Source organism: Microtus oregoni, unplaced genomic scaffold, assembly GCF_018167655.1.
Source record: "Microtus oregoni isolate MIOR12 unplaced genomic scaffold, Mior012 000011F_ref0000422, whole genome shotgun sequence".
NCBI lineage: Eukaryota > Metazoa > Chordata > Mammalia > Rodentia > Cricetidae > Microtus > Microtus oregoni.
The window spans coordinates 18,061,439-18,089,133 of record NW_024543070.1 but is presented as its reverse complement, the minus strand read 5'-3'; the positions used below and the strand labels follow the sequence as shown (position 1 = coordinate 18,089,133).

At 47.4% G+C, this 27,695-nt stretch overlaps 2 protein-coding genes across 5 annotated transcripts in view; one reads left to right on the top strand and one right to left on the bottom strand.

The window, feature by feature from the left end:
- Nucleotides 1–20,046, top strand: part of LOC121453282 (PH and SEC7 domain-containing protein 2-like) — a 124,258-nt gene extending 104,212 nt beyond the window's left edge. For 2 of the 3 annotated variants that reach the window (XM_041659917.1, XM_041659918.1), the window contains exons 8-15: nucleotides 248–338; nucleotides 2,186–2,229; nucleotides 3,359–3,549; nucleotides 3,719–3,789; nucleotides 4,165–4,322; nucleotides 13,214–13,358; nucleotides 16,466–16,609; nucleotides 18,092–20,046. In XM_041659917.1, coding sequence (XP_041515851.1) covers nucleotides 248–338; nucleotides 2,186–2,229; nucleotides 3,359–3,549; nucleotides 3,719–3,789; nucleotides 4,165–4,322; nucleotides 13,214–13,358; nucleotides 16,466–16,609; nucleotides 18,092–18,301 — 1,054 coding nt within the window. In that variant the 3' untranslated portion in view covers nucleotides 18,302–20,046. The remainder of the gene's footprint in view (nucleotides 1–247; nucleotides 339–2,185; nucleotides 2,230–3,358; nucleotides 3,550–3,718; nucleotides 3,790–4,164; nucleotides 4,323–13,213; nucleotides 13,359–16,465; nucleotides 16,610–18,091) is intronic. The other variant, XM_041659919.1, reaches the window with a different exon arrangement.
- A 154-nt stretch (nucleotides 20,047–20,200) lies between these two features.
- Nucleotides 20,201–27,695, bottom strand: part of LOC121453281 (pro-neuregulin-2, membrane-bound isoform-like) — a 184,950-nt gene continuing 177,455 nt past the window's right edge. For both annotated transcript variants that reach the window (XM_041659915.1, XM_041659914.1), the window contains 3 exons: nucleotides 27,518–27,645; nucleotides 26,728–26,955; nucleotides 20,201–24,146 (listed from right to left, as the gene is read on the bottom strand). In XM_041659915.1, the coding sequence (XP_041515849.1) occupies nucleotides 23,384–24,146; nucleotides 26,728–26,955; nucleotides 27,518–27,645 (1,119 nt within the window). In that variant the 3' untranslated portion in view covers nucleotides 20,201–23,383. The remainder of the gene's footprint in view (nucleotides 24,147–26,727; nucleotides 26,956–27,517; nucleotides 27,646–27,695) is intronic.

The following is a 27,695-nucleotide window of genomic DNA, read 5'->3' as shown; positions in this document are numbered from 1 at the left end:
AGAGCAGGCACCTGGCAGTCTCGGCCAACCAGATTCCTTCTCTGAATTTCATGTTGCTTGTGGATCAAATAGATTTTTGAATGCAAAAAAAGTTTTGTAATTCCTTGGAGGTGAAGGAGTAGCCAGGCAATTTTACTCTCATTACTGCTCTCAATGCTGCCTCATCCTGTCTGGCTGGGCAGGGGAGGGGGTGTGGACCACACCAGCCTTCTTCCCTACTCTCAGGCAGAACCATTTCTCCATGACAGAACATTGGCAAGAAGATGTCCTGCCAGCAATTCATTGCCAATTTGGACCAGCTGAATGATGGCCAAGACTTTGCCAAAGACCTGCTGAAGGTATCTGCTAAAGGTCCTCCTGCCCCTTGCCCTGCTCCATGTGAATGGAGTGGAATTTTGCCCCACTAAGTCTTGACATTCTCGACCCATAGCACGGCAACCAGGGCCCCATCACTCTGGGGCAGAGTTGGAGACTGCTCAGTTCCTCAGTTGACTGTTCTGTCTTCTGTAAGAAAGATAGATGGTGAGGCTCTGTGTACTCTGATTTCAGTGCCCCAATCACCATCATTTCTATCACAGCAATAGCTGTCACGCCCACCAATTGTTATGGCTGCCACCTGTGACCACCACCATAACCACCCCCACCGCAACCATAACCACCACCAACACCTTCAGCACACCTCCGTCACCACCACTACCACTATAACCACCACCACAACTACCACTACCACCCTCCACCACAACCATAACCACCACCAACACCTCCACCACACCTCCATCACCACCACTACCACCAGCTTAACCACAGGGAAAGGCTCATTCATTCCTCCATCACCAGCAATGAAAGAAAATAGTTTCCTTTGAGACAGGCCCGGGGTGAAGTTTTGGCTTGGATAAAGAGGAACAGATGTATTTTGGGGGCATGTATAAATGATGAGTTTATTTTTAGATAGTCTTATAATATCCTTATGGTCCTAGGAGGGGAGTTGAATGGCAAATCTGAAGGAAGACATGTACAATTATTATGTGCCAGTTACAGAAAATAAAAGAGAACATCGTCTCTACCTCTCTTTTTGCTATAATTATCTGCTTTACCATCAAGAAGTACCTGTTGAGAACATATCTTTAAGATCAAGCTGGGTGGTGGTGGCACACACCTTTAATCCCAGCACTTGGGAGGCAGAGGCAGATGGAACTCTGAGTTTGAGGCCAGCATGGTCTACAGAGAGAGTTCCAGGACTGTCAGAAATACACAAAGAAACCATGTCTCAAAAAAAAAAAAAACCAACAACCAACAAACAACAAAACAAGATCAAACCATCACCCATCCACTCACTTATCTTCCTCTACTTCTTCATCCTTTGCTGCTTCTCCACCATCACACATTTCTCATGCATGGACGCACCCATCCATATACCCCTCACCCACTCCTGTATCCCCCAAAGTTATTATTTTTTTTCTTGAGACAAGATCTCAGGTGGCTCAGAATGGCCTCCAGCTAACTATGTAGCTGAAGATGACTTCGAGCTTCTGGCCTCTTGCCTCTACTTCTCAAGTGCTGGGGTTACAAGGTTGTGCCACCATGCTTTTTTTTTGTTGTTGTTGTTGTTTGAGACAGGGTTTCTCTGTAGCTTTGGAGCCTGTCCTGGAACTCCCTTTGTAGACCAGTGCTGGGATTAAAGGCGTGCGCCATCACTGCCTGGCTCCACCATGCTGGTTTTATGTGGTTCTGGGCATCAAATCCCCTGCTTCATGCCTCTGGATAAGCACTCTTAGATGAGCTATGTTTCCAGCCTTCCATACACTCATATGCCAACCACTAATCCATTCTGACATCCATTCATTTGCTTCCCAATGTCCCATCCATCCACCCATCCTGTGACACTCTAGACTTTGTACGGAGGATTCAGTGGGGAACAAGGGAGACATTCATTATTGACCTTGGGACGCTTACAACCTCCTGGATAGACAGACAGTAGTGACTGCATAACGAAATCTCACCCATCCGTATACCCACCTAACCACTCACTCATGAACGGACATCAAGCAAGTATGAGTCAAGCCCCCACTTTACCCACTAATGCAAAGGTGCTCCCTCGCCACAGCCACATTGCTGGAGAGACACGGGGATTTCTCTGACTACGCCTTAACTCCTCTCTCCCTTCCCTTTCTCCGCCCTGATTCAGACGCTTTACAACTCCATCAAGAATGAAAAGCTGGAATGGGCCATGTGAGTAGTGATCAGGGGTGTGGGTATTGAGCCAGTAACCCGGAGAGGGAGTGGCTGGGCGTGCAGGCTACTCTCCATGGTGCTGATTTATCATAACCCAGGCCCCGTCAACCCCTACCCTGCTCGGCAACACCCTTAGGCACGCATCTATTTTCTGACCTGGTTACAGGTGTGCAAAGTTTACAATGCTGTAGAATTTAGCTCTGCGAGTGTCTGTGACTGACATCTCTGTATTGAGGATATTGCAGAGTTCCCAATCAATGACAGCTTTTTCCCTTCTGGGAAGCAGGAGGGCAGGAGGCACAGGTCCCCTACAACACTAGCTAGCAATATGAGGATGTTTGGGTGGTGACTGCTTTTGGCAGTGGGGAGAGCGAATGCCCCAGCTTCTTCACCCTTGAAGTCTGTGCACAACCATCACAAAGAGGGCTGGAGATGTTGCTGGTTGGTGAAGTTGTGAAAGGCTCAGAGAGCCCCATGGCTGAGCTCCCTAGGGAAGACTGTGCCTTTGGGTGTGTCTGGAGGCCTAAATCTCAGGGACTGTGACACTGAGAAGAGCTGGCACTGTTCTATCAGGACTCCCATGGTAGGCCCGGACGTCAGGGCCTTGCCCCGTGGTTCTACTATTTCTAACATATTGGCATGGTTTGTGCAACAGCTTCAGTCTGCAGGGGGCTAGTGCCCCAGGACTGGATAGGAGAAGGAAGGTTGGGGCAAGGAGACTTGAAGAAAGTCTCCAGCTCTATGTTAAAGGTGAAGATTAAGCCGGGCGGTGGTGGCGCACGCCTTTAATCCCAGCACTCGGGAGGCAGAGGCAGGCGGATCTCTGTGAGTTCGAGACCAGCCTGGTCTACAGAGCTAGTTCCAGGACAGGCTCCAAAGCCACAGAGAAACCCTGTCTCGAAAAACCAAAAAAAAAAAAAAAAAAAAAAAAAAAAAAGGTGAAGATTAGGTTAGAGACCCTGAACGAAAGACCAGACATCAAAGGTCAGGACTGAAGATGAAAGGGGAGGGTCAGGTTCCTGGAGTTGTATTCTGATACCAGGGGGGTGGCTGGTGGGAAAGGCTGTGGCAATGGGTGGGGGCAAGGTCTCTCAGGAGGTGCCTCTCAGGTCTGGTCCCTTCCTAGTGATGAGAATGAGCTGAGAAAATCCCTGTCTGAGCTGGTGGATGACAAGTTTGGGACAGGCACAAAGAAGGTGACCCGGATCTTGGATGGTGGCAATCCATTCCTGGATGTCCCGCAGGCTCTCAGTGCTACCACCTACAAGCATGGCGTGCTGACTCGGAAGACTCACGCTGACATGGATGGCAAGAGGAGTGGGTGTCAGACTGGGGAAGGGACCTGGGAGGGATCCTGGTGTGTGAGGGACCCAACCTTGGCCATTCCTTTGGGGACCCACAGATGGGTGGACAGGCAGGGGGTGACAAAGTAGGAGTCACTGAAGCAGAAGGTTGCAGCCAAACGACCTTTGCTTCTCCCCCTCAGCACCCCGTGGAAGGCGTGGCTGGAAGAAATTCTACGCGGTGCTCAAAGGGACCATCCTGTACCTGCAGAAGGTGAGATGGAGGCTGCTTCAGAGCCCTCACCCAGAAAGCTCTTCTTCAGCTTACCCAGCCCTGTCTGTGGTACCCAACTCAGGTTTTTCTGTCTAGGACTGGGGCCTGGAGAGGAGCTAGGGCCTTCTTCTATCAAGGGTCTGACCTGGACTCAGGAGCTTTGAGGGTTTTGGGAGGCGGACTCTGAAATGCCAAGTGGATTAATTAGTGTTAGGTCCCTGGGACAGACTGCAGTGTGAGGAGAGAGTGATTCGTGTTGAGGTCCAGGAAGGCAGAGGTAACACAGAGGAGGAGAGGGAGGGAGGGAGGGAAGCGGCAACGGGATGTGTGGGACTGTAAGCCACAGCCTGGAGTGACATAGCATACCTCACTCAGGATGAATACAGGCCCGACAAGGCTCTGTCCGAGGGTGACTTGAAGAATGCCATCCGCGTGCACCATGCTCTGGCCACCAGGGCTTCTGACTACAGTAAGAAGTCCAATGTGCTCAAGCTGAAGACGGCCGACTGGAGGGTCTTCCTTTTCCAGGCACCGTAAGTAGGGGTTGAGCCAAGTTGCCAACCAGACTCTCAGCCTGTCCTTCAGCCCAGCAAGCTGAACTCTCCTGGCCTCAGGGTAGACAGACACCTCAGCTGCTATGCCTGACAGCCACAGACTTGCTGTGTCTGCTTGACATAGCTCAATGGCTGCTCTGAGTCTCCCAGAGCAGCTGTCCTCAGTGTGATCCTCTCTGTCACCTGGAAGCTGGGCAGAGATGCCACCTCATTGCCTCATCTTAGGCCCACAGAGTCAGACTGGGTCTAAGAAGCCCGCAGGGGCTGCAGGGGCACCTTGAAGTTTTTTTTTAATTTATTTATTATATATACAATATTCTGTTTTTGCGTGTATGCCTGCAGGCCAGAAGAGGGCACCAGACCTCATTACAGATGGTTGTGAGCCACCATGTGGTTGCTGGGAATTGAACTCAGGACCTTTGGAAGAGCAGGCAATGCTCTTAACCTCTGAGCCATCTCTCCAGCCCCCCACCTTTGTAACGGCGTAAACGAATGCAGACAGATTGTAAAATATATATATATATATATATATATATATATATATATAGCTTTAATGTAGAAATAGACTTACAGAACCACCGTTCCCGCAGAGACCAGGAAAGCAGAAGCAGCGGCTGGGAGTATGCTCGCCAAATTTATAGGCAAACATTAGCCCGAGGCGAACACGCCCCCTAAGGGGCGGGACTTATCCCTACATCTCCCCTTTTTGTCTAAATAAGACAGAACTAAACCAAATACAACTATATACAATAATAACAAATAATAAATATAACAAACAATATTGAGAACAAAAGTTTTGCTAAACATTCTATCTCAAGGAGTCTAAATAATGTAGAGAGTAACTACAATTATATAATCTTCAACTCTGTCAAAGATCTGAGAAGGGAATAAATATTACTTAACAAACGAAATATATCCAAAATGTGCAACAATTGACAGAGACAATTGACTACCTGGGCAATCACCCAAAGTCTCGTTTGCAATGTTGAGTCAACCAACTTTGGCTAAGGCCTAACATAACTGACATACCATTATTAAAGGCAAGGAACTTTTCAAAACTATCTTACCCTGTCTTGGCAGGATATGACAGTCCTGTTTTATCCATTGATGCACGCTCTGTATCTCTGTCAGTGGTTGAGGTATGGGCATTTCTTTGCCCAAAGGCCAGTTCTGCCAAAAAGAAAGGCTCCAGGTGGAGTGTCTTTGGTGCTCAACATTCTCTCAGGAATAGAGCGGTGTTGCCAGGAACAATTGTGTCTCACTATCACGAAACTCTGAGTTAGATTAAAGGCCATTTTCTACAGCTCTTTGAAGAGGTTGAAGATTATCTATCTATACTGAGTATAATCTCTATATATCTAGAGAACCTGATTAGTCTAATTATAAATGACAAACTTAGATGACTATCTATATAATTCTCAATATCTATCTAACTTAAAGACTAAGACAATAAACAACTGTGTAACAAATGAGGATAATGACCTCCAAATATAAACACTGTACAAATATACATTACAATATGGTAAATATATATCAATACACAAACATTATATAAGTATCTTAATCAGAGGTAGAAATGTACACTGCAATATGGTAAATATATACAATATATATTTATCAATACAATATATGTCAATACATAAAAAATGTTTTAAACAGAGGTAGAAACATACATGCATACAATAGTCAATATAATTTAACTTTGTATCAATATACAAGAATCGATACCAATATATTTGTCTAAAAGCAGTAACTCACAATTATAAATCTATTATCCCATCATTTTCCCTCTTTTTTTTTTCAAAATGATCCCTGAGCTTATGAAATTCCTCCCCCAACCTCCCAACCCCTAAATGATGTCCCTAAACCCAGGGGTAAACTTTACTGGGAGAGGGGACGTCGTCCTCTAGAATTACTTCCAGCTGTCATGGGGGCGACGTTCTTTCTGGGGGATCCTGTGAAAGTAAAATGATGGTTAAATTTCTAGATCAATGTCTTTTAAAATTGCAAATAGTCTCTGAGTATTTTGTGGAGGTCTGGCCAGAATGTTGTACAAGATGTGCACCATTTCAGCTAACCAAGTTGGGATCGTCTTGTGCAGCTGGTATCCAAAACAGGTCTTGTAGTAGCGCTATCAGTATCATGACGTCATATCAACCAGGTAGAGTTGTTGTTGTGGGGCTCCATCTTCTTCCTGGAAACTTCAAATGTCACTTCAGGAAAAACTCATTGTTCATTGTGAAAAACTTAAACATTAATCATATAGACATACATATATATATTCAATGAAAGGCATGATAGATATATTCAATGAAAAGTATGATAGATATGGAGAAAAGCAAAGATGTTTTCCAAACTCATATTTCTTTCTGTCCCATATCATGGCTCTTGACATGAGACAGAAACTCCAGAAACTCTGGGTTTTTCTTTTATTAACAGGCTTGGAATTGGAGAGGAACTGAGCCAGAGTCCAACTTCAAAACCAGCTCTACATATTTATAATGAAATGTTTAATAAGACATATATATATATATATAAAATTAATGCTTACAAAAATGTGTCCATCCATCAGTAATTAAATATTCAGGGTCCCTTAATTTCTTTGAAGATGAGTATTTTCCTATGAAGATAAGAAAAGAACCCTGACCCCAACCTATCTGTATATCTTACCATCAGTATGCTCACCATCCTTGTGAATGAATTGCTATTTGTCTTTTCCAAGTGGCTTCTCTTCTTCAAACCAAACCTTTATTAAATTTGACGGTATCCACAATTTTTCCTCACCTGTGGAGATAAGAGCAAAACCCCTTCCCCAACGCAGCACATCTCCTGGCTTCCATTGTGAGGTCAGCACATCCTTGAAATAAACTGGTTGATTTAGTTCAGTAGACTTTTCCATTATCCAATGTCTTTCTGCAGCCGTTTTTCCCTTCTCATTAGCGTTGAGAAAATTCAAGGTTAACAAAGCATTATGTAACCTATTTCTGGGGGTGTTTTCCACCCCTTTCTGTTTGTTCAACATATCCTTTATAGTTTGATTTGATCTTTCTATGACTGCTTGACCTGTAGGATTGTATGGTATACCTGTAACATGCTTGATATGGTAATAATCAAAAAACCGTTTCATTTTCCTAGAGACATAAACAGGACCATTATCCATCTTTATTTGTATAGGTATACCCATGATAGCCATGACTTCTAATAAATGAGTGATTACTGAATCAGCTTTTTCTGAACTTAAAGCAGTTGCCCACTGAAAGCCTGAATAAGTGTCAATGGTGTGAGGAACATATTTTAATTTGCCAAATTCTGCAAAGTGGAACACATCCATATGCCAGATTTTATTCCTTTGGGTGCCCTTTGGATTAGCCCCTGCAGGCAGTGGCGTTTGGTTATAGAAAGAGCAAGTAGGGCATTTCTTTACAATCTCCTTAGCTTGTTGTCATGTAATTGAAAACTCTTTCTTCAAACCTTTGCTATTAACATGATGTTTTTTATGAAATTCAGAGGCTTGTAGCACACTACCAATCAATAATTGATCAATTTCTGCATTACCTTGTGCTAGAGGACCTGGCAGACCCGTATGGGATCGGATGTGTGTTATGTACATAGGGCAAAGCCTGTTCCTGATCAAATCTTGAACCTTGAGAAACAATGAGGTTAGTTCAGTATCATCAGGTATAAATTCAGCAGTTTCAATATGTAAAATAACTCTTTCTGCATATTGTGAATCTGTAACTATATTAATAGGTTCTTTAAAATCCCCTAGCACCATAAGAATGGCATATAATTCCACCTTCTGGACAGAATTATACGGACTTTGTTCCACCTTACCCAAGTCTTCTGATATGTAACCTGCCTTCCCTGATTTATTGGCATCAGTATAGAATGTACGGGCTCCAGTTATTGGAGCATCATGGACGATTCGAGGAAGAATCCAAGAAGTTCTCTTTATGAAGTTAAGCCTCTTGCTTTTTGGATAGTTGTTATTAATGTCTCACAAAAAATTAGCACAAGCTCTTTGCCATGGTTCATTATCTTCCCATAATTTCTTTAGTTCATCAGCAGTGAAAGGCACTATAATTTCTGCTGGGTCTATGCCTGCTAGTTGACGAAGTCTCAGCTTGCCTTTTATAATTAACTCAGAGACTTTTTCCACATAAGCTTTCAGTTTCTTACTTGGTTTATGTGGTAAAAAGATCCATTCCAAAATAATATCATCTCTCTGCATTAAAATTCCTGTAGGAGAAATGTTTGATGGTAGTATGACGAGAATACAATTGAGCTCTGGATTCACCCTGTCCACATGTGCCTGTTATAATTTCTCCTCAATCATTGTCAGTTCCTTTTCTGCTTCAGCTGTTAATTCTCTGGGACTGTTTAAATCTTTATCACCATCTAAGGTTTTGTTCAAATGAATTATTAGATCAGGTGTTATTCCAATAGCTGGTCATAGACTGGAAATGTCTCCTAACAGTCTTTGAAAGTCATTAAGAGTCCGTAGGCAATCTCTCCTGATTTGTGCTTTTTGTGTCTTAATTTTTTGCAAACCTATTTTATAACCTAAATAATTAACAGAATCTCCCTTCTGAATCTTTTCAGGAGCGATTTGCAATCCCCATATAGGTAAAAGTATCTTTATTTCTTCAAACAGTCTGTTCAAGGTATCCATGTTTGAATCGGATAACAAAATGTCGTCCATGTAATGGTATACTATAGATTTGGGAAATTTCTTGCGTATTATTTGTAATGGTTGGTTCACAAAATATTGGCACAGGGAGGGGCTATTTAACATACCCTGGGGGAGGACGGTTCAGTGGTACCTCCTCGAAGGTTGAGAATTGTTATAAGTAGGCACTGTGAAGGCAAATTTTTCTCTATCTTCTTTTTGCAAAGGTATAGTGAAAAAACAATCCTTTAAATCAATAACTATGAGAGGCCATCCTTTTGGTAATAAAGAGAGCAAAGGAATTCCAGATTGCAGAGGGCCCACAGGTTGAATAACCTTGTTGATGGCCCTGAGATCTGTTACCATTCTCCATTTACCTGATTTTTTCTTAACCACAAATACAGGAGAATTCCAAGGGCTGGTAGATTCTTCTATATGTCCAGCATCTAATTGTTCTTGTACCAGCTGTTCTAAAGCCTGTAACTTTTCCTCAGCTAAAGGCCATTGCTTTGTCCATATTGGTTTCTCAGTCAACCATTTTGGAGGCAAGGCTGTTGGTATCTCTGAAGGGACATCAATTGCTTGTTCTTGTACAGCCCAAATGGCCGGTTTTCTCCATTTGTAGTATTTTTTAATATTATTCTCAGAAATATAGGCTCTAGAAGTAGCAGGAATGTTAATTTTGGTATTCCATTGTTGTAATAGGTCACGACCCCATAAATTCATTGCGATATTGGCTACATATGGCCTTAATTTTCCTATTTGTCCCTCTGGCCCTATACATTCAACCCATCTCGTGCTCTGCCTTACTTGAGATAGGGTTCCAATTCCCAGAGCTGAGCATTTACATTCTGAAGAGGCCAATACGGATGCCAAGATTCTGGGGTAATGATACTTACATCAGCACCTGTGTCCAGCAGGCCAGTAATAAAAATGCCATTTACACACACTCTCAATTTAGGTCTTTGATCATTTATAGAAGTTTGCCAAAACACACGTAACTTATCTTTCTGATCATTATTGCTTGTAACAGTAGGCATGGGGCTTCCTAATTGTCCTGACAAGGCACATTCTCTGCAGAAACTGGAAATGACTGAATCATGTTTGCCATGGGGGCCTTTGAGGCCCCCCCCTCACGTTTCCCGACTGTATCAGGTTGCCTTGTCTATCTCTTGTAGACCTGCATTCATTCGTCCAATGTCTGCCCTTTCCACATCTTCTACATAAACCTGAAGGCTGAGTCCTCCTATTTCTGTTATTTCTAGAAGATGCATTATTATTATTTCTGAAAGATGCATTATTATTATTATTATTTTTGAAAATCTGTTGTCTACAATTCCTTTTCATGTGACCCATTTTGCCACAATTAAAACATTTGGTATTCTGGTGACTCCTTTTACCATTGGAAATTGCTTCTTCTACCCATGCTTCAGTGTCATAATCAAATGTATCAATATTGAGTGTATGCAAGACCCATTCTTCCAAGGGTGCTGATCTGAGCTTTAAAGGGCCCAAAATCCTTTTGCATTCCACATTTGCATTTTCATAAGCCAAAGACTCAATTATTATACGTTTTGCTTCTGGGTCAGATATCCCTATTTGTACAGCCTTAGTTAATCTTTGTAAAAAGTCACTAAAGGGTTCTCTCTGACCCTGTTTAACTCTGACAAATGATTCCATTCTCTGTCCTGGGTCTTGTACCCTGTCCCAAGCCCTTAAGGCTGCTGTAGTACACACGGAGAGTGTGTTTTCATCCAAATTAGCTTGTTCCTGAGGGTCGGAAAAGAGCCCTTCACCTAGAATTTTATCTAGGGAAATGTCAATTCCCTTTGCTTTTTCCTGCTGTTCTAAGAGTCTAGCCTCTTGCCTGAATAAGCATTTCCATTTCAATTGTGGTCCACTCTCAAGTACCGCAGAACTCAGCTGGAGCCAGTCCGAGGGGGTTGCTCTGCTTGTCGTGGCCCAAGATCTTAGCATCTCTTTAACAAAAGAGTCTTGCATCTCAAAAGTCATGACAGCCTGTTTTATTTCCTTGAGATCATTCATACGGCAGGCTCCCATGTATCCTCCTCGATGACCCTAGGGTTTCTGGAACCAATCACCTTCTCTGTTATTACTGGAAAGTCAGGTAGAGCTGTAGGTAGAGCTTTGTGGAAATTGTCCCGGAGAGATTTACCCATAGATGTAGTTAAAATTTGCCTTTCTACCCTTTGCTCTTTTTCATCAGAATTTAGAAATTCCTCAATCTTTTCAATTCTATTCACCATTGCCTTCTGCAATGTCTGAATCTCCTGTCCAGAATTATGTTCCAAAGCCTTCACTGAGGATTCTAAAGTATGAAGTTTGTCTGTTAGAGATAACATTTCATCTTTGGACATAATTTTTATGGCATAAACCGTGCCTTCTTGTATTGACAATCTTTCCATCAATCTGTCATAAGCTTTAGACAAAATCCGATTGTCACATTCAGCAGTTTTGATTCTCTCAGTTAATGTTTCATTTCCTACAGAAAGGGACTGAAGCTTATGATCCAAATCAGCTGTTCCCTCTTCCATAGTAATGAATTTCTCCTTAATATCAGCCACTAATATTTCAGTTCCTACTGAAAGGGACTGAAGCTTATGATCCAAATCAGCTGTTCCCTCTTCCATAGTAATGAATTTCTCCTTAACATCAGCCTGGAGAACTTCAAACTGATTCTTGAGAAGATTGTTGTCATTCTCAATTGTTTTTAAGCGTTCAATCTCTGCCTTAAGAATTCTGGATTCGTCTCGTAAAGACTTTATCATATTTCTATTATCAAACCATTTAGTGACAATGAAAACTACGAATCCCAGAAGGATCCATAGATGTGGGGTGATAGACACCTCTTGTAAAATCTCCCACATGGTACAATTAAAAAAACTGTTAAATTCTTGAATACTAACGTGTTCAGACATTTTATTTATAAAAGAAAAATTTTTTACCTGCAATGATCGGTTCCTGCCAGTGGTGGTCTCTGTGTTTTTGGAGCCTGTCCTAGAACTAGCTCTTGTAGACCAGGCTGGCCTCAAACTCACAGAGATCTGCCTGGCTCTGCCTCCCAAGTGCTGGGATTGAAGGTGTGCGCCACCACCGCCCGGCCAAGTCACTTTGTATCAGACCAAATCTGCTGTTGTGGCGGCTTTTGTTGCAAAACTGCAGGTACTTGAGTTTCTGCTAATTCAGGCAGTGGGGTTCCGCTCCAAACTTAGCCAAGGCAGGCAGGGAGGGCAGAATGGGCCTGTGTGGCTGAGTGTGTCTCGGATTCGGCACTGGGGCTCGAGTCACGAACTAAAAAACAGCACCCAGGAGGGTGCTATGTTAGCTAGCGGGCTACCCGCTTGAGTTGGGGCAAAATAGCCCCACGTTGGGCGCCAAAATGTAACGGCGTAAACAAATGCAGACAGATTGTAAATATATATATATATATATATATATATATATATATATATATATGTAGCTTTACTGTAGAAATAGACTTACAGAACCACCGTTCCCGTGGAGACCAGGAAAGCAGAAGCAGCGGCTGGGAGTATGCTCGCCAAATTTATAGGCAAACATTAGCCCGAGGCGAACACGCCCCCTAAGGGGCGGGACTTATCCCTACACACCTTGAAGTTTGAAGTGATAAACTTACTCAATCTTTGACAGACTCAGAGGTTAGGGGAAGGGCTCCCTCTGCCTTTGGCCTGTAAGGCCTTCTACTCTGCGGCACTCCATCTTCTGTGACTAGATACAGGGCATTTTACACATCAGATAAGCTTCCCATGAAGAAGACCGGAATGTGAGGGCTGGGGCATTTTACACATCAGATAAGCTTCCCATGAAGAAGACCGGAATGTGAGGGCTGGGGACCGAGTGGGAATGATGACCAGGTGGTGGGAACAGGACAGAGGTTTGCTCACTCAGCTGACCCTAGAGTTCATGAACTCTTGGGACATCAGTCCAGACTGGAGTGGGTTTACTTCATGGGATTCCAGATGGGAGTTCCCTATCCTGTTCTGACCATGCTCTTCCACCCACCTGCCCACTCCCCCCTGCTCCCTCCTTCCTGTTCTTGCCTAGGTATTAGGGCCTTCTCTGCTAGACTTCATGCTGAGGACTGGATGCTAGGTGTGGGGAGGGTTGGAGGTCCTATCATGAGAACCTAGAGTCCTTTTATGTCCTCTTTTGTCTCCAGGAGCAAGGAAGAAATGCTGTCCTGGATCCTGCGGATCAACCTAGTGGCCGCTATCTTCTCTGCACCTGCCTTCCCAGCAGCTGTCAGCTCCATGAAGAAGTTTTGTCGGCCACTGCTACCCTCCTGTACCACGCGCCTCTGCCAGGTACAAGCTCCTGGGTTAGGCTGCTGGCCTAAGCTCAGCTTTTTCTCCGGGTCATGCGGCCCTGGGCTGAGGGACACCAGGGAAGGAGAGATATACTACCAACCCACCCCACACTCACAGTGGGAAGATGGAGACCCCCTGTGTGCTGTGATGGGTGACATGGCAGTGTGGCTGCATGGGTGTGGTTGTGGGTCTGTGGCATGAATTGAGAGGCTGTGTGTGTGTCAAAGGGATAAGTGGCACTTGGCTGGCCCTTCATCCACTGCTCTATTTGATGGTTTAAAGATTTATTTAGTGTGTATGTGTGCATGTATGTGTATATGTGTGTACATTTATGCATGTGCATGTGTGTGCACATGTGTGTGTCATATCCCACTTAACCCGATCTTTAGTTCTATCCATCTTCTAATAAATGACAGAATTTCATTTTTATTTTCCAAAATTTATGTATAGTGTGTGTTCCTATGTGAGTTTATCTGTGTCAAATACATGCAGGTGCCCACAGAGGCCATAAGAGGGCCTCAGATTCTCTGGAACTGAAGTAGCTGGCATTTGTGAGCCACCTGGTGTGGGTGCTGGGCACTGAACCTGGTTCCTCTGGAAAGGAAGTAAGCGCTCTTAACTACGGAGCTATCTCTTCAACACCCCATAATTGCCGTATAAAATAATGGCTGTATAAAACTTCATGTGTGTATACACTACATTTTCTGTATGCATTCATCTGTTGATAAATAGCCAGGCTGATTCTGTCACTTGGTTGCTGTGAACAGTGCTGCAAGATGCATAGGTGTGCACCCATGGTTGTGCATGCATGGGTGTGCAGGTATTGCTGTGGTGTGCTGACTTCATTTCTTTAGATATATTCCCAAGAATGGTACAGTTGGAGCATATGGTAGCTTTTTTTTTTTTTTTGGTTTTTTGAGACAGGGTTTCTCTGTAGCTTTGGTGCCTGTCCTGGAACTAGCTCTTGTAGACCAGGCTGGCCTCGAACTCACAGAGATCCGCCTGCCTCTGCCTGCTGAGTGCTGGGATTAAAGGCGTGCACCACCACCGTCCTGCTATATGGTAGCTTTTTAAAAGTTTTATTATTTTGCATATGTATTCTGTGTTGGGGGTGGATCACTCATGGCATGGCATGTTTGGATGTCAGAGGTCTACTTTGTGTAGTCTGCTCTCTCCTCTATTTTTTCATGGGTTCTGGGATCTAATTCAGGTTATCAGGCTTGTTCAGCCAGAAGTTTACCTGCTGAGCTATCTCTGTGACCTCCTCTATTTTTGTTTTTCTGATGAGTTCCATCCCATAGTAATTTTCTCAGCAAATGTACCGACAGTTTATAGTTCCACCCTGTGTGTGCCATCCCTCCAGTCTTCACGAGACTTTGTGCTCGACTTTCCCTATAAACATTTTTTGAAATTTCCTTTATTTTAATTTATGTGTCCTGGTGTTTTTCCTGCATGTATGTCTGTGCACTAGGCATGTGCCTGGTGCCTGCAGAGGCCAGATGAGGGCATAAGATCTCCTGGAACTAGGATTGCAGATGGTTGTGAGCCACCATGTGGGTGCTGGGAATTGAACCCGGGTCTTCTGGGAGAGAAGCCAGCAGTCTTAACCACGGAGCCTTCCCTCTAGTTCCCAGTTTTCACTTTTTAGAAACAGTCTGGTGTTTACATTTGTCTTAGTCAGGGTTACTATTGCTGTGATGAAGTCCATGAACAAAAGCAACTCAGGGAGGAAAGGGTTTATCTCACTCACATTCCCATATTACAGTGGAACTGTCTGTCCCTCAAAAGCTGTGACGGCAGCAACCTGCAGGCTGGAGCTGATAGAGGTCATGGAGGGGTGCTGCTTAGTGACCTGCTTCTCCTGGCCTGCTTGGCCTGCTTCTTCTCTCTCTCTCTCTCTCTCTCTCTCTCTCTCTCTCTCCTTTTCTTTTTCTTGAGACAGGGTTTCTCTGTGTATCTCTGGCTGTCCTGGAACTCTCTCTGTAGACTAGGCTGGCCTTGAACTCACAGAGATCCGCCTGCCTCTCTTTCCCTGAATGCTGGGATTAAAGGCGTGCGCCACCACTGCTTAGCTTCAACCTGCTTTCTTATAGAACCCAGGACCACCAGCCCAGAGATGGCACCATCCATGATGGGCTAGGCCCTCCCACATCAATCACTAATTAAGAACATACCTTACAGTCCGATCTACTGAGGCATTTTCTCAATTGAGTTTCCCTCCTTTTAGATAACTCTAGCTTGTGTCAAACTGACATAAAACTAGCCAGGACAACATTCTTCTTTTTTTTTTTTAATCTTTAAATACTTTAGTTATATTGCTATGAAAACCCCATCTCACTAATACTACAGATTCTCAGGGTGTTTTGGACAGGAAAGGATAAAGGACAGAGCAGAACTTGAGAACAGAGGGTTGGCAAGCTACAAACTTCCTTCTTCAGCCATTGGCCCCTTTCCTATCAGGGCCTTTGTCTCTCTCTCCACAGAGCTCCAGGGCATTCTGTGTCTGTGGGGAGCTCCTGTGTGTGGGGAGCACAGTGAACACAGACACCCCACATACATACACCACACACACACACACACACACACACACACATCCCATGAGCACACATATGCACACATATATCCCGGTATGCCTGCACCACAGGTGTGTCCACATACCCGTGCATGCATATTGCTCTAAGGGGCCTCCTCACTGTAGTGAGTGGAGTGTGTGCACTGGGCTGTCGACCACAATGTCTCAGTCTACCTTCAGGTGTGATCCAGATCTACAGCTGTCATGCACACCCGAAGGTGTTTGTGAGACGATGCATGTACTGGAGAGAGGGAGGGATAACTGGGGCCAACCTGACCCTTGGCCCGACATGCTTGGACGCACGTGTGGAATTCTATGCATGGGGCTCTGGTGGTGGTGTGGACACTCACATGCAGACCTCAAGCTCTCTTATCTCCTCCTAGGCACTGAGGAGGGCTGATGGCCCTGAGGAGGAGCAATTTGAAGACTTTGGTCAGCACCAGTTTCCCTGTGCTGAAACTGCTTCCGGTGTGAGGAGGTTGGCCCATCCCTGGACATGCCAGACCTCACCGACTTGGGCTTGTCTTTGCAGGAGGAGCAGCTGCGGTCTCATGAGAATAAGTTGAGGCAGGTGACTGCAGAGTTGGCGGAACACAGGTGCCACCCAGTGGAGAGGGGCCTCAAGTCCAAGGAGGCGGAGGAATACCGGCTGAAGGAACACTATCTCACGTTTGAGGTAGGTCTTGGGTGGTGGATGGCAAAGGTCAAAGCTGGGGCCAGAGGAGGAGGCCCGCTCCCACCCTTCTCTTCCTGCCATCCACATGCTAGTAGGGACTCTAGTTTGAGACTCCCCTACTGTGGGGTTCTATTAGGTGTAAGCCACAGTGTCCAATGGCCAGTCTTGCAGAGTCTGGCTGTCAAATGTTGACCAGTTTTGCCTATGCCTGGGTTTCTCTAGGAGCCTCCAACGTTTATTCTGCAATATGAAAACGGAGATGACAGCCACTGTAGTGGGCTTTCTCGGGCGAGGCCTGGCTCTCCTCCGTTCTTTGCATGGACCCTAATGTCAATCCTGTGAAAGGGTTTCTATAACTATATTCATTTGACAGAAAAGTGAACTGATGCACAGAGAAGCCAGAGCACTGGCCTGAGGTGACACACATAGGAAGAGCAGGACCCAGGATCCTAACTAGTGATGGCTGCAACTCTGGCATCTGAGTCCTCTATTACTTGGCTTAATGTGTGTGGGGAGGACATAAAGCCTGGTAGGCAGAACTGGGGGAAAAGGGTCCCCTTTCCTGACAGTGGGAAAGGCCTGCAGCTCAGAGTCAAGGTGCTCAGATACCACTGAGTCCCCCTCCTAAATGTTGACAGCAACTTACATCTAAGTGTTTATGAACATATCCATTTCTTCATACCCTTCCCAACACTGGGCATTTGGAGATGTTTTCATCTTCCTTGATCTCACAAGTTTAACAATCATTGCCTCATTATTATTTTCATTTAGTTTTACATTATTAATTAAAAATACTTCTTTTTATTTATGTGTGCCTGTGTTCATTCTGCACACTTGTTTGCTGATGCCTGTGAAGGCCAAGGGAGGGGATCAGAGCCCCTGATGCTAGAGTTGCAGGTTGTTGTGATCTGCCTAATATGGATGCTGGGAACTGAACTCGGGTCCTCTGCATGAGCAGCAAGCTCTCTTAACCGCTGAGCCATCCCTTCAGCTCCCAAATTTTTAAAGTTTTAATTGGGGCAACACATAATAAATTGCACCATCTTGATTGCTTTTCAGTGTGTAGCTCAGTAGCATTTCTTCACATTGTACCAATCTCCAGTCTCATTAAATATAATTTCCTTATCCTTCAAAGCACAGACGTTTTAAATATCAATGCGGTCCCATTTGTCCATTTTTGCCTTTATTACCCATATCTTTCATGTTATATCTAAGAAATTATTGATATTATTTGGATTTTCAAGGTGTAAGTGAGAAGCTGGGCATGATGGGGGCCTGACAATAATAAGGACAGCCAGCGATACATAGTGTGTGTATTCTGCCTATTTTTTATTGGATAGTCCATTTCCCTTTCATGGATTGCAAGAGCTCCCTGCATGCTGAAGAGGGCAGTACAAGGCTGCTAGTTTTCCAAGATGGCTCCCCCATCTTTGTTGCCTCTCTTTTGACTTTGCTCTTGGCTTTTGTCTGCCCTTTTCCCAGAAAAGCCGTTATGAGACCTACATCCACCTCCTGTCCGTGAAAATCAAAGTGGGTTCAGATGACCTGGAGCGGATCGAGGCCCGCCTGGCTACTCTAGAAGGGGATGACTCAGCTCTCCGGAAGACACACTCAAGCCCCGCCCTCAGCTTGGGGCACGGGCCTGTGACTGGCAGCAAAGCCACAAAGGATGCCTCAGCGTCTGATTCTTAGCTGGTGTGGCTGTGCAGGCCCTGGAGACCGGCAGATGTCCCCAGAGGGGGTCAGTGAGCACAATTCCAGTCGGAGGCTGCTTGGACCAAGCATCAGGCAGTTAAAACTGGCAACCAGAGGGATATGGAGAGCCTTGTGGTCAAGGAGATGCCATTTCATGGCGCTGATCTTCTGTATCCTAGGCCGTCTCCGGCCTAGCTCCTCTCCTAGCCCTGGCTGCCCACAAGTCATGGGGCCTTGCTTTGCAGGTCAGACTTGCTCTAGGGCTGCCATCTGGAGAAGTCAGTCACTGTTGCTTCCCCAGGCCCCTTCTCATCAGGCCGCTCCTTCATCTTGTGTTTGTGAGGATGAGTCTGAACTCGGGGTCTCAGCTTGGATACCTACCCTTTCTCCTCTTTCCTCTCAGTTGACCAGCAGCAGGTCTATGGACCACCAGCAACGCCTTCTCCTTTCCTTTTCCCAGCAACCTTTGCAACCGGTCCAGTTCTCCTGCCTCGTATTGCAATAATCTGAGGCCTAACCTCCACTTAGTGCCAAACTGATTCCACTTGCGTGTGTATCCACCTCTCCTTTTATCCACTCTGAGGCCTCTCCTGCCTCTTTTTTTATATGGACACAAACATATATAATATATATATGTATGTATGTAAAGAACTCATTTAAGGAAGGTTTGAGAACTACTACCGATTAGAGGATGAACCCAGACAAAGGAACAAGCTTGTCTCAGAGCTGGGCCAGCGAGCAAGGCAGCCTGCTATGGGGCCCTCTGCTGCCCTGACACTCTGGATGGGAAGAAGAAGCCCTTTTCCTCTTCCAGCTGACTTGTGACTCTCGGGCACTTTTCTGGTTGATGCTTTCGGACTAAACAGGATATGCGTGTCACCTCCCCTGTCCCAAGGGTGTCCTTGTGGGGTGATGGCTCAGGAGCACACCTCTGTTTGCTTGGGTCCTCTTGTGAAGGCCACCAAGGTCTCGAGTGATAGAGTGAGGTGGAGGAAGCTCTCAATTCATGGTCTCGGGGATAAGATGGAGTGGCAAGTTCTTAATTACTGATGTTTTTGTCATTTTTTTAGTGAATGAGAAAAGCCTAGCTAAGGACATAGCTGAGAATAGAGACACACGTCCCTCACGGGTTGACATCCTTCACTTAGACCAACAAGTGAGTTGGGGGATGGCCCTCTTGACGCAGCTATTGTGAGCCAGCCTTTCCTGTTGTTTGGCCAACAGTTTGACCTCTTTGGTAACACAGGCCTTGTGACTAAGTGTCTGAAGGTCCACTCCCATTGGATGTGGGGAGCTGTAAGTCTGTGGAGAGGCGTAGGGGGTTTAAATCCAAATTGTTTAAATTGGATTAGCTGAAGTGAGTATTATAACCAAACCATCTGGCCCCTTTGTTTTGCTCAGGGGAAGTAAACGCTCATTTGAATGGGATCAGAAAGGCGATTTAGGGGCAGTAAAGAGATCTCAGTTCTTTGTGTTGCTGCCTGAAAGTCCCTTGTCATGGGGGTGGGGGATGACAGTGGAGGTGCAAGCTCACTAGCCACAGACACGCGCATGTGTGGTTCCCCATGCACTAGTCGTGCCTCCCACCAGTAAAGACATTTCTTACTTCCTTAATTGTATAATTCTTTATTTGTAAATTATATACATGTACTACTGTACTAAAATATTATGTACATTATAAAACATACACAAAAATAGAAATTTAAAAAAGATGAGATGAAAATAAATCTAAATCAAAGTTCTAATATTTTTCCTGCATTCTAATAGACCATCATGTTCCTCTTCCCTAACAGTGGCTCCTAACATGCCCAGGAGAACTAGTCAAACCCAGGGCCTGACAAATGGAGTAAGCAGTTTTCTCCATATAGAGGTCCTGGTTATTTGCCCAGGGCTCAGGAACTCCTGGTTGCTAACTCTTGACAGACAGCCTTCAACCTCTTCAGTGAGGGGCAACCATGTGGCATAGATTGTTGCTGGGTGCTGGGATGGTGGTGAAGGAGGTCCACTCCCTGTCTCCATGGGTCTCACAGATATGGGGGGTCTCGGGGAAGTGGTTATCATTGCCATTGGGGACGACTCTGAGAGAGGCTGGGGAAAGACACTAAATGTGATACTAAAAAGAAAATAATTTGGGGAGCAGGGAAGAGAGTTTTGACCTACGAAGCTGCCTGAATGTCCTGAGTGTTCCAGGGGACAGGGTAGTGGAAGGGAAGTTGCTTGAAGTGATTGCAATGCTTCCTGAAAGGCCACACACTCAAGTTTTCCCCAAGGCTGAAACCTGAGAGTCAGGGTGGGCAAGAGGGTCTCTCTGGTCAAGCGTGCTCCTGAGGCCCAACCAGACACGTCCAGGGAGTAGGTGGCTGATGTAATGAGGAGAGAGCTGAGGAGCTAGGTTAGGTTCTATCCTTGGACTCTGGCAGGTACCTTAGAATACAGGGCAGATGATAAAGGAGCAAAATGGGGTCAGGTACAAGTTCACTAAGTCAACCTGGGGTCGTATACAGATAGGAGATTCATTTGAGTCACAGCGGTGGTTTCTGAATGAAAACCGAGAAGGCAACGACTGAGAGCCCTCACAGAGCCTAAGTGAGGGCTCTAACCTGGATCGCACTAAGATCTGATCGGTGGACTCATTAAGAGGTCATAGCCGTTAACCTGGGGTCACATAGAGATCAGAGGTCGTATGTAAGGATTACCGCCCTAAGAAAGCTCTCAAGGCAACGGCAAACAGATAGCAGAGGGGTCTAATGCAGTCACTGGCTGGGGCCTGGAAGACGTCCATGATCTACAGGTTTAACATTCAGCCCAGTAATTTTCTCCTATTTTTTCCTTTGTAAAAAGTACCCCCTTCAGCACCCACCAACAAATATAATGATGAATTTTTAAGTTTAGACTTTTCTTAATCATCTCCTCATCGAGTTTTTGCCACTTTGTGATTCAAGGTTGCAAGGCTCAGGATTCTGTCCCCACCACCATCAAGGTAGCAGTCTTCTAGACAATCTCTCAGGAGCAGTGCCGGCCCATCTGCATGTGACCTCCACAGCAGCTCGCTGAGGTATACAGTGTCTTCCTCATCTCTCACTAAGCAAATTGTGGGTTGGAGAAAGCACAGAGCTAGCGAGGGCCAAACTGGCACTCAGATTCGGTCCTTGTTGCTCTGTGCCTCTCTGTCCCGCTACTCTGTTAGTGTGACATTCAAGGACGCACATAAGCATACGTAAATATGTACACATTCACCCCAGCTCTTTGGAGAGGAGGCTTCAGGTCCAGGAGGCTGGAATCTTGGTTTCTGGTATTCTAGGTGGCTGATGAGAAAGACTCTTCACCCCGGACTCCATCTGCCTCCTCCACACCTGAGTTCAGACCTTCATCAGAGCTGCAAGTTTAGACAGGCCCTGGCTCTGAGGGGGTATAAAATTGGGGAAAGAGCAATACCCTGTGGGCTTAGAAGCGCAGCTGCTGTGGTCCTTCTGGCAATGAGGGTATCCATTATGCTGTCTTACATGTCCAGACTCTGCCTGTGACGTGCCTGAGGCCCCAAGGGTCATCTTTGTCTCCGCTGCCCCAGTGCCAACCCCACAACCCTTCCCTTTTCACCCACCTGGGTGGGAAACTGTTGCCTCAGTCCAGCCTCCTAGCTCCAGGGCAGGGACTGGGCCAGAGTTCTGAGGCTGAGTTTAAAGCAGAACAATTTGCGTCAGTCCCTTGGCTGGGTTCCCCAGCACCCAGGGGCGACACCTTATAAATGATTTGGAAGGAAGACTTGGAACAGGTCCTTGGAACTGGGGCCAGCGGGACTGGAGAGAGGGTCACTTCCGCTCAGGGACTGCCCTGGCCCTCTCCAATCTATTCCAGTACCCCCAGGGCCCAGATCCTCCTCCTGTCTTCCCTCCTCAGCTGGGCCAGGTACACACAGTCAAACAGGAGTTATTTCTGATTTTATTTATAATATAAAAATGTTCAAGTGTCAACAGTCAGGTGTTTGGACATGTCAGGGTTCCCATCTGTTCCTGTTTGGGACTTTGTTTGTTTGTTTCCTTTTTAGACAATTGCCTTTTTTGACAAATTAGCATTGGATCCAGTTGTGAGGGTAGGGGAGGGCAGGATTGGAGGATGAAGTCATAGGTGGGTTGGGAGCTGGGCTGTGAGAAGGACATGGTGTTACTTTATTGCTAAAAGGGGAATCGAATACACTGTCGGAGTGGCTCTTCTGGGTCCCAGCGTGACCATGCATTCAATCTAAAGAATCTGAAATGCAAAGGACATGCAGGCGTAAAATAGAAAAGACGACCTGTAAACGAAGGTGCTGCAGAGGACAGAGTACCCTGGAGGCCGCAGGAGGAGGAGCTATGAAGGTTGGGCCCCTGGTAGTGCTGCCCCTCCCTAGGCCGGGGGCTGGTGGGGAGACCGCCTTCTCTGTCCTCTTTCCCTTAGCAGCCTTGAGGAGCGGGGAGGACCCCTCCCCATTCTAGTTGCTGTAGTTGGGGGGCTATGTCTCCCCCTGGAAGTAACCCGACCTCAATTCCAGCTCTAGGCAAGGATCCCTGCCCTCTCTGCCCGAGATTCCAGATCTGAACAGGGGAAGATCAAATTCTGCCTTGTCTCCATTTTCTTCCTCACTGTCCACTACTCTCAGGGCCAGTAGAACCTCGGTCTCTTCTTTCCCTGCCTTTTCTCACCCTCACCGGTTTGGGATCCTACAAGCGCCCATCCCCACCCTGCACCCCAGACGACTCTCCAGGAGCCCCAGATTAGCATACAGCAAAAGGCACCACAATATAGGTTTCTATTAAAGAGTCAAAAAATTGGCCCATCTCTCTTTTTTTTGTTGTTTCTTTTTTTTTCCGAAGCTGTAAATCAGGATGTTACATATAAATAGTTTCCCTATAAAAACGTCTTTGCCGTTAGCTAGTATTATAAGACAATTTTTTGCTAAAATGAAAATAAAACATTTTGTTATACTTTTTTCCTTTTTATAGAAAATAAAAATATTTTTATTTCTTTGTTCGCTCCTATTCCCTCTCCAGTCGGTGGTCTCCGCTCTCCTTGGAGACGTGGGGCGGGCGAGGCGGGGGGCGCCTAGAGGGGCCCCGAGTCCTGCTTGGCCCTCGTGGGCGGCCCACGGCTGTGTCTGCTGCTGGCGCACGTGCTGTGGCTGTCCAGGGAGTAGTAAGTCCTGCTGTCGGCCGCCGGACACAGCGGCGGCGAGTCCGAGCGCAGCGCGTCGTGCGCCGCCCGCAGGCCGAGGAAAGGCGTGCTCTCGCCCGCCAGCGCCCCGTCCGCGTCGTCCGCCTCGTCGTCCGAGGCCGACACCGAGCCACAGCCTGAGCCGCTGCTCAACGACAGCGAGTCCCGCGCCGCGCGTGCGCGCTGCGCCGCCAGCCCGTTGAGGCGCGAGCGCCGCCAGCGCCGCGGCCCCGCTGACGTCCTGCGGGACGCGCCGCGCGTGCGTGGCCGCGGCGGCGGCGGGGGCGCGCACTCCTGCGTGGTCTCGTACTCGTCGTCCTCCGGGATGCGGAAGGGGCTGGCGGGGAGGCTGCCCAAGCTGCCGCCCAGCGCGCAGGCGCTGCGCCGCGGTCCGGGCCCCGCCGCGGGGTAGTAGTAGCTGTCGTAGCTGCGCTGCATGTCCGCGCCGGACCCCGGCCCAGGGCCCGGCGGCGCCGGGTGCCGCAGGAGCGGCTGCTGCTCCGCCAGGCGGTAGCTGATGGGCGCGGCGGGCGGCAGCGACACGGCATGCGCAGAGTTGGGCGACGTGATCTCGAAGGTCGGCACCTGCGTGGCCAGCGAGTAGTGGAAGTCCACGGGCGAGAGGCGCGCGGGCGTGGTCAGGGCCGACACGTACCTGCGGGAGAGACAGAAGCGTGGGTCGGGTAATCTGGTTGTAGGGTCAGAAAGGACCCAGTCCTAAGAGCGAAGGCTGTGGCTCTGACCTCGTTCAGTTTCCGTGATCCCTCTCAGCCTGCATAGATAACTATAATGTTTACTCCGGAGTGAGGCTGGGCGATTTCAGAAATGTACTCGGGTAGTACCCTAGCCCAGTGACCGCCCTTCACTAAGCATCCGTAAGTGGTCATTTGCTGTGGGGATGCTCATTCTCCGGGGCACGCTCACCTTGGGGCGTTTTATATGTGGTCTCATCTGTTTTGGAGACTCTGCAGGTGAGGGCCATACTACACACAGGAAAAAGACTCAGACATTTAAGTGTCAAGGACGTAATGACCAAGATGTGGCTCGACCTGTTCTTTCTGAATCAACTGACTCCCTCCTCCCCATTTCACCAAGACACCACTAGGTGTCTCTTCTTGGAGCCAATGACTCCCAGGTCCACGACGGCCTGTTTTTGCTAATACCTCCTAGTGTGAATCCTGGGTACCTATCCCTGGGATTTGAATGCGGTTTAGGCAGAAACTAGTAAGGCTACTTTGAGAGACCATCATTCAGAGGCTCCTTGGGTTTGAGCTCAACCGCCCTAGCACGAATGGCTTAGCCCAAGGCATGGCTTGAGAGAGGGAAATCCCAAAAGCTGCTACAGGGAAGTGACACCGGGTGGGCTCCTTAAGCCAGAGCAGATAATACCAAGATAAGACGGGTCTCTATTCCTTGAAAAGTTTGCTTTTGCTAATAGATCTCCAGGGTGGCAGCGGGACCACACACCTGCACTAGGACAGCTTGCCCTTCCTGACCTATCACCTCACTCCTGTCTGGTTTTCCCAGAGGTCAGAGTCACCGGTGGAGCCTGGAACATTGGGTTTTGCTCTTCACAATCCACCTTGTGAGCCTTCAGCCTCCACCATTATCCATACTCCATTACAGGAATCACTCTCGGCCATGCCTTTCTTCCAGACTGCATTCCATGTTCCTGACTGTGCTCTGGAACTGGCTTAGTGTCCTTCCTACTCTCTTACGGGATCAGGAATCAGTTGCCTGCTCACTTCCCTTTCCTACACACAGAACTATTTCACTGCTGGGTGCTACCCACTCCTCTCCTGAGGCACACTATCCAGTCATGCCACCACCTTGGGGTCTCTTTACTCTAGGAAGTTCCCAGAGCAAACAAAACAAAACACGCCCCCCCTCCCCTTTCCAGTCAAAACCAAGCCAACCGAACAAATCCAACCTCAGCTCTGCTAAGGATGCCCTTCCTATTTAGCTCTACCTCCCAAGCGAGCAGAAGCTGTTCCATTAGAACAGCTGCAGGGTACACCACGTCTGAAAAACGTTCCTCTCCCATCTCCCTGCCGAGGGTCTTCCCACCCACCTAGGGCCAGGGTTACCACGGAAGACAACAGAGACAGGTGTGAATGAGGCAGGGTCCTTTATCAGTCCCATGTATACAGTTGTTGTTCCTTCTTATCTACACAGAAGGAACAAATTTTGAGGCGGAGGGCTGGGCTTGGAGAGAAGAATCTGGGTGCTTCTTGGAATCAGTAGTTGGAGCGGGCTTCTCTGCCCTGGGGTGGTGTCTGTGCTTAGCACATGTAAAAACTGCTCAGGAGTTGTGGTTTGTCCCTCGCTTGGAATAAGAGCAGGTAGGTCAGCTCTGGGGATGCTTCACTAGCCCAGGCCTGGCATAGAGTCATTTGAGTAGGGAAGAGGTAGAATTGCCCTCCATCCTGAGCCTCCCCTGCCGTGGTGTCCCCTCCTCTGCTCTCCTCTCACAGACCTAGCTGGCCTGACAGCCACTGCAAAGCCCATTAGGGTGGGGTCTCGTTCCCAGGACTCCTGGTGTGGAGTCAGGGAAGAAGGGAATTTCCTGTGTGTGTGTGTGTGTGTGTGTGTGTGTGTGTGAAAACGTGTGCCACAGAGTGTGTCTGGAGGTCAGAGGACAACTTGTGGGAGTTGGTACTCTCCTTCCACCTTGTGGACTCTAGGAATTAGACTTAGACTGCCAGGCTTGGTGGGCAAGCTTATTTGCCACTGAGCACCCTTGCCAGGCTCAGGGAAAGAGAAACGTCCTGGTCCTTAGTTCATGGGCTTCTCAGGATCCCAGCCATGCCTTTGGGGTGCTGATGCTGACAGTCCGAGATCACCCTTGGCTTATGTCCTTGCCCTCTGGTGAGTACCCTTGAAAATAACCATTTTCCTAGCTTCTAATTTCCTTGGTCTTGGCGTCTTTCTGTTTCTGCTGAGGTGATACTGGGAACCAGACAGTCTTGGGTCCTGGGTGTATGGAACAACCCTCTTTGTCCCTGATGCTTCTGCGTGGTTGTTAACGTTCCCTGATAGGATAAACTATGTGGTCACTCCAGCCAGGATCCACTGAGCTAGATATAGTTCTAATCCCAGGAGACCCCCTAACCTTTCTGGGACCTTGTTTGAGGTTCTTGGCGATGCCTCTGAGGCACCCTAAGGGTCAGCTTTGGGCTGGGAGTGACAACTTTCTAGCCAAGGTGGGGTTCAGTCAAGGGGTAGTAGAAACTGACCTCTCACTGTGCGGAGAGTCACGCAGGGAGTCTATGGAGTCGTGGTAGGGTGGCATGGCAGCCCTGCGCCGCTCCTCCTGGCTGTAGGCCGCTGCCCTCCGTGCTCGCGCCTCCACACAGGCTGGGCTGTTGCACTTGCTGGTGCCCACTGATGACAGCATGATGCCTGACTGGGAATCCGAGGTCAGGCTCTCCGAACGTTCCAGGCTCCACGTGTGGCTCTCATGTCTGGGAAAACCAGATAGAGTGAGCTGATAGGTCAGGAAGGGCAAGCTGTTCTAGTGCAGGTGTGAGGTCCCATAGCCACCCTGCTCTTAGTTCTTCAGCTCCTCTGTGGCTCCCTTAGATCCCTGTCCTCTCTGCTCTGGGGTGATGTGGAGTTTCACAGGTGCTCAACCCTGATCATGGGATAAGGAAGGCTGGGATCCTGTGGTTGGTGAGTTGCCATGTGTAGAGGCTCCTTCCTTTGCTCCTGCCACTAACATCCCCAGCTGGGACACTGCCACCTCCATGTTCTTTAGCCGTTCCTCAGGATCCCAGCCTCAGAGGCCAGTATGCAAAGGCTCTGACTATTGCATGGAGCTAGCTCTCCATGGAAGGAGGGACCAGCCTTGTTATTTTTCTAGCTGTAGGAACTATTGTGTGTGTGCGGGCAGGTTGCCCCAGTACTGGAGAGTCAGGTGGACTGTGATCGGTATGCAAACACACGAGGAGATATCAACTAGCTGTGGACGATTGAATGACAAAGTACAGGAATCAGCAGGATTCTGTGGGCCCTGCTGCTGCTCACCTGTGGCTGGAGGTGGGCGTGGCTGTGGAGCAGTGGTGAGAAGGTGAGCAGGAGTGGCTCCCAGAGAATGTGGTCTCAGTTTCCCTCCGGATCACATGGTCTGTGGTGGGCACATTTTTGGAGATGTACTAGAATGGACAGAAAGTTGGGAGGAGTTAGCGATGGAGACTAGATAGGC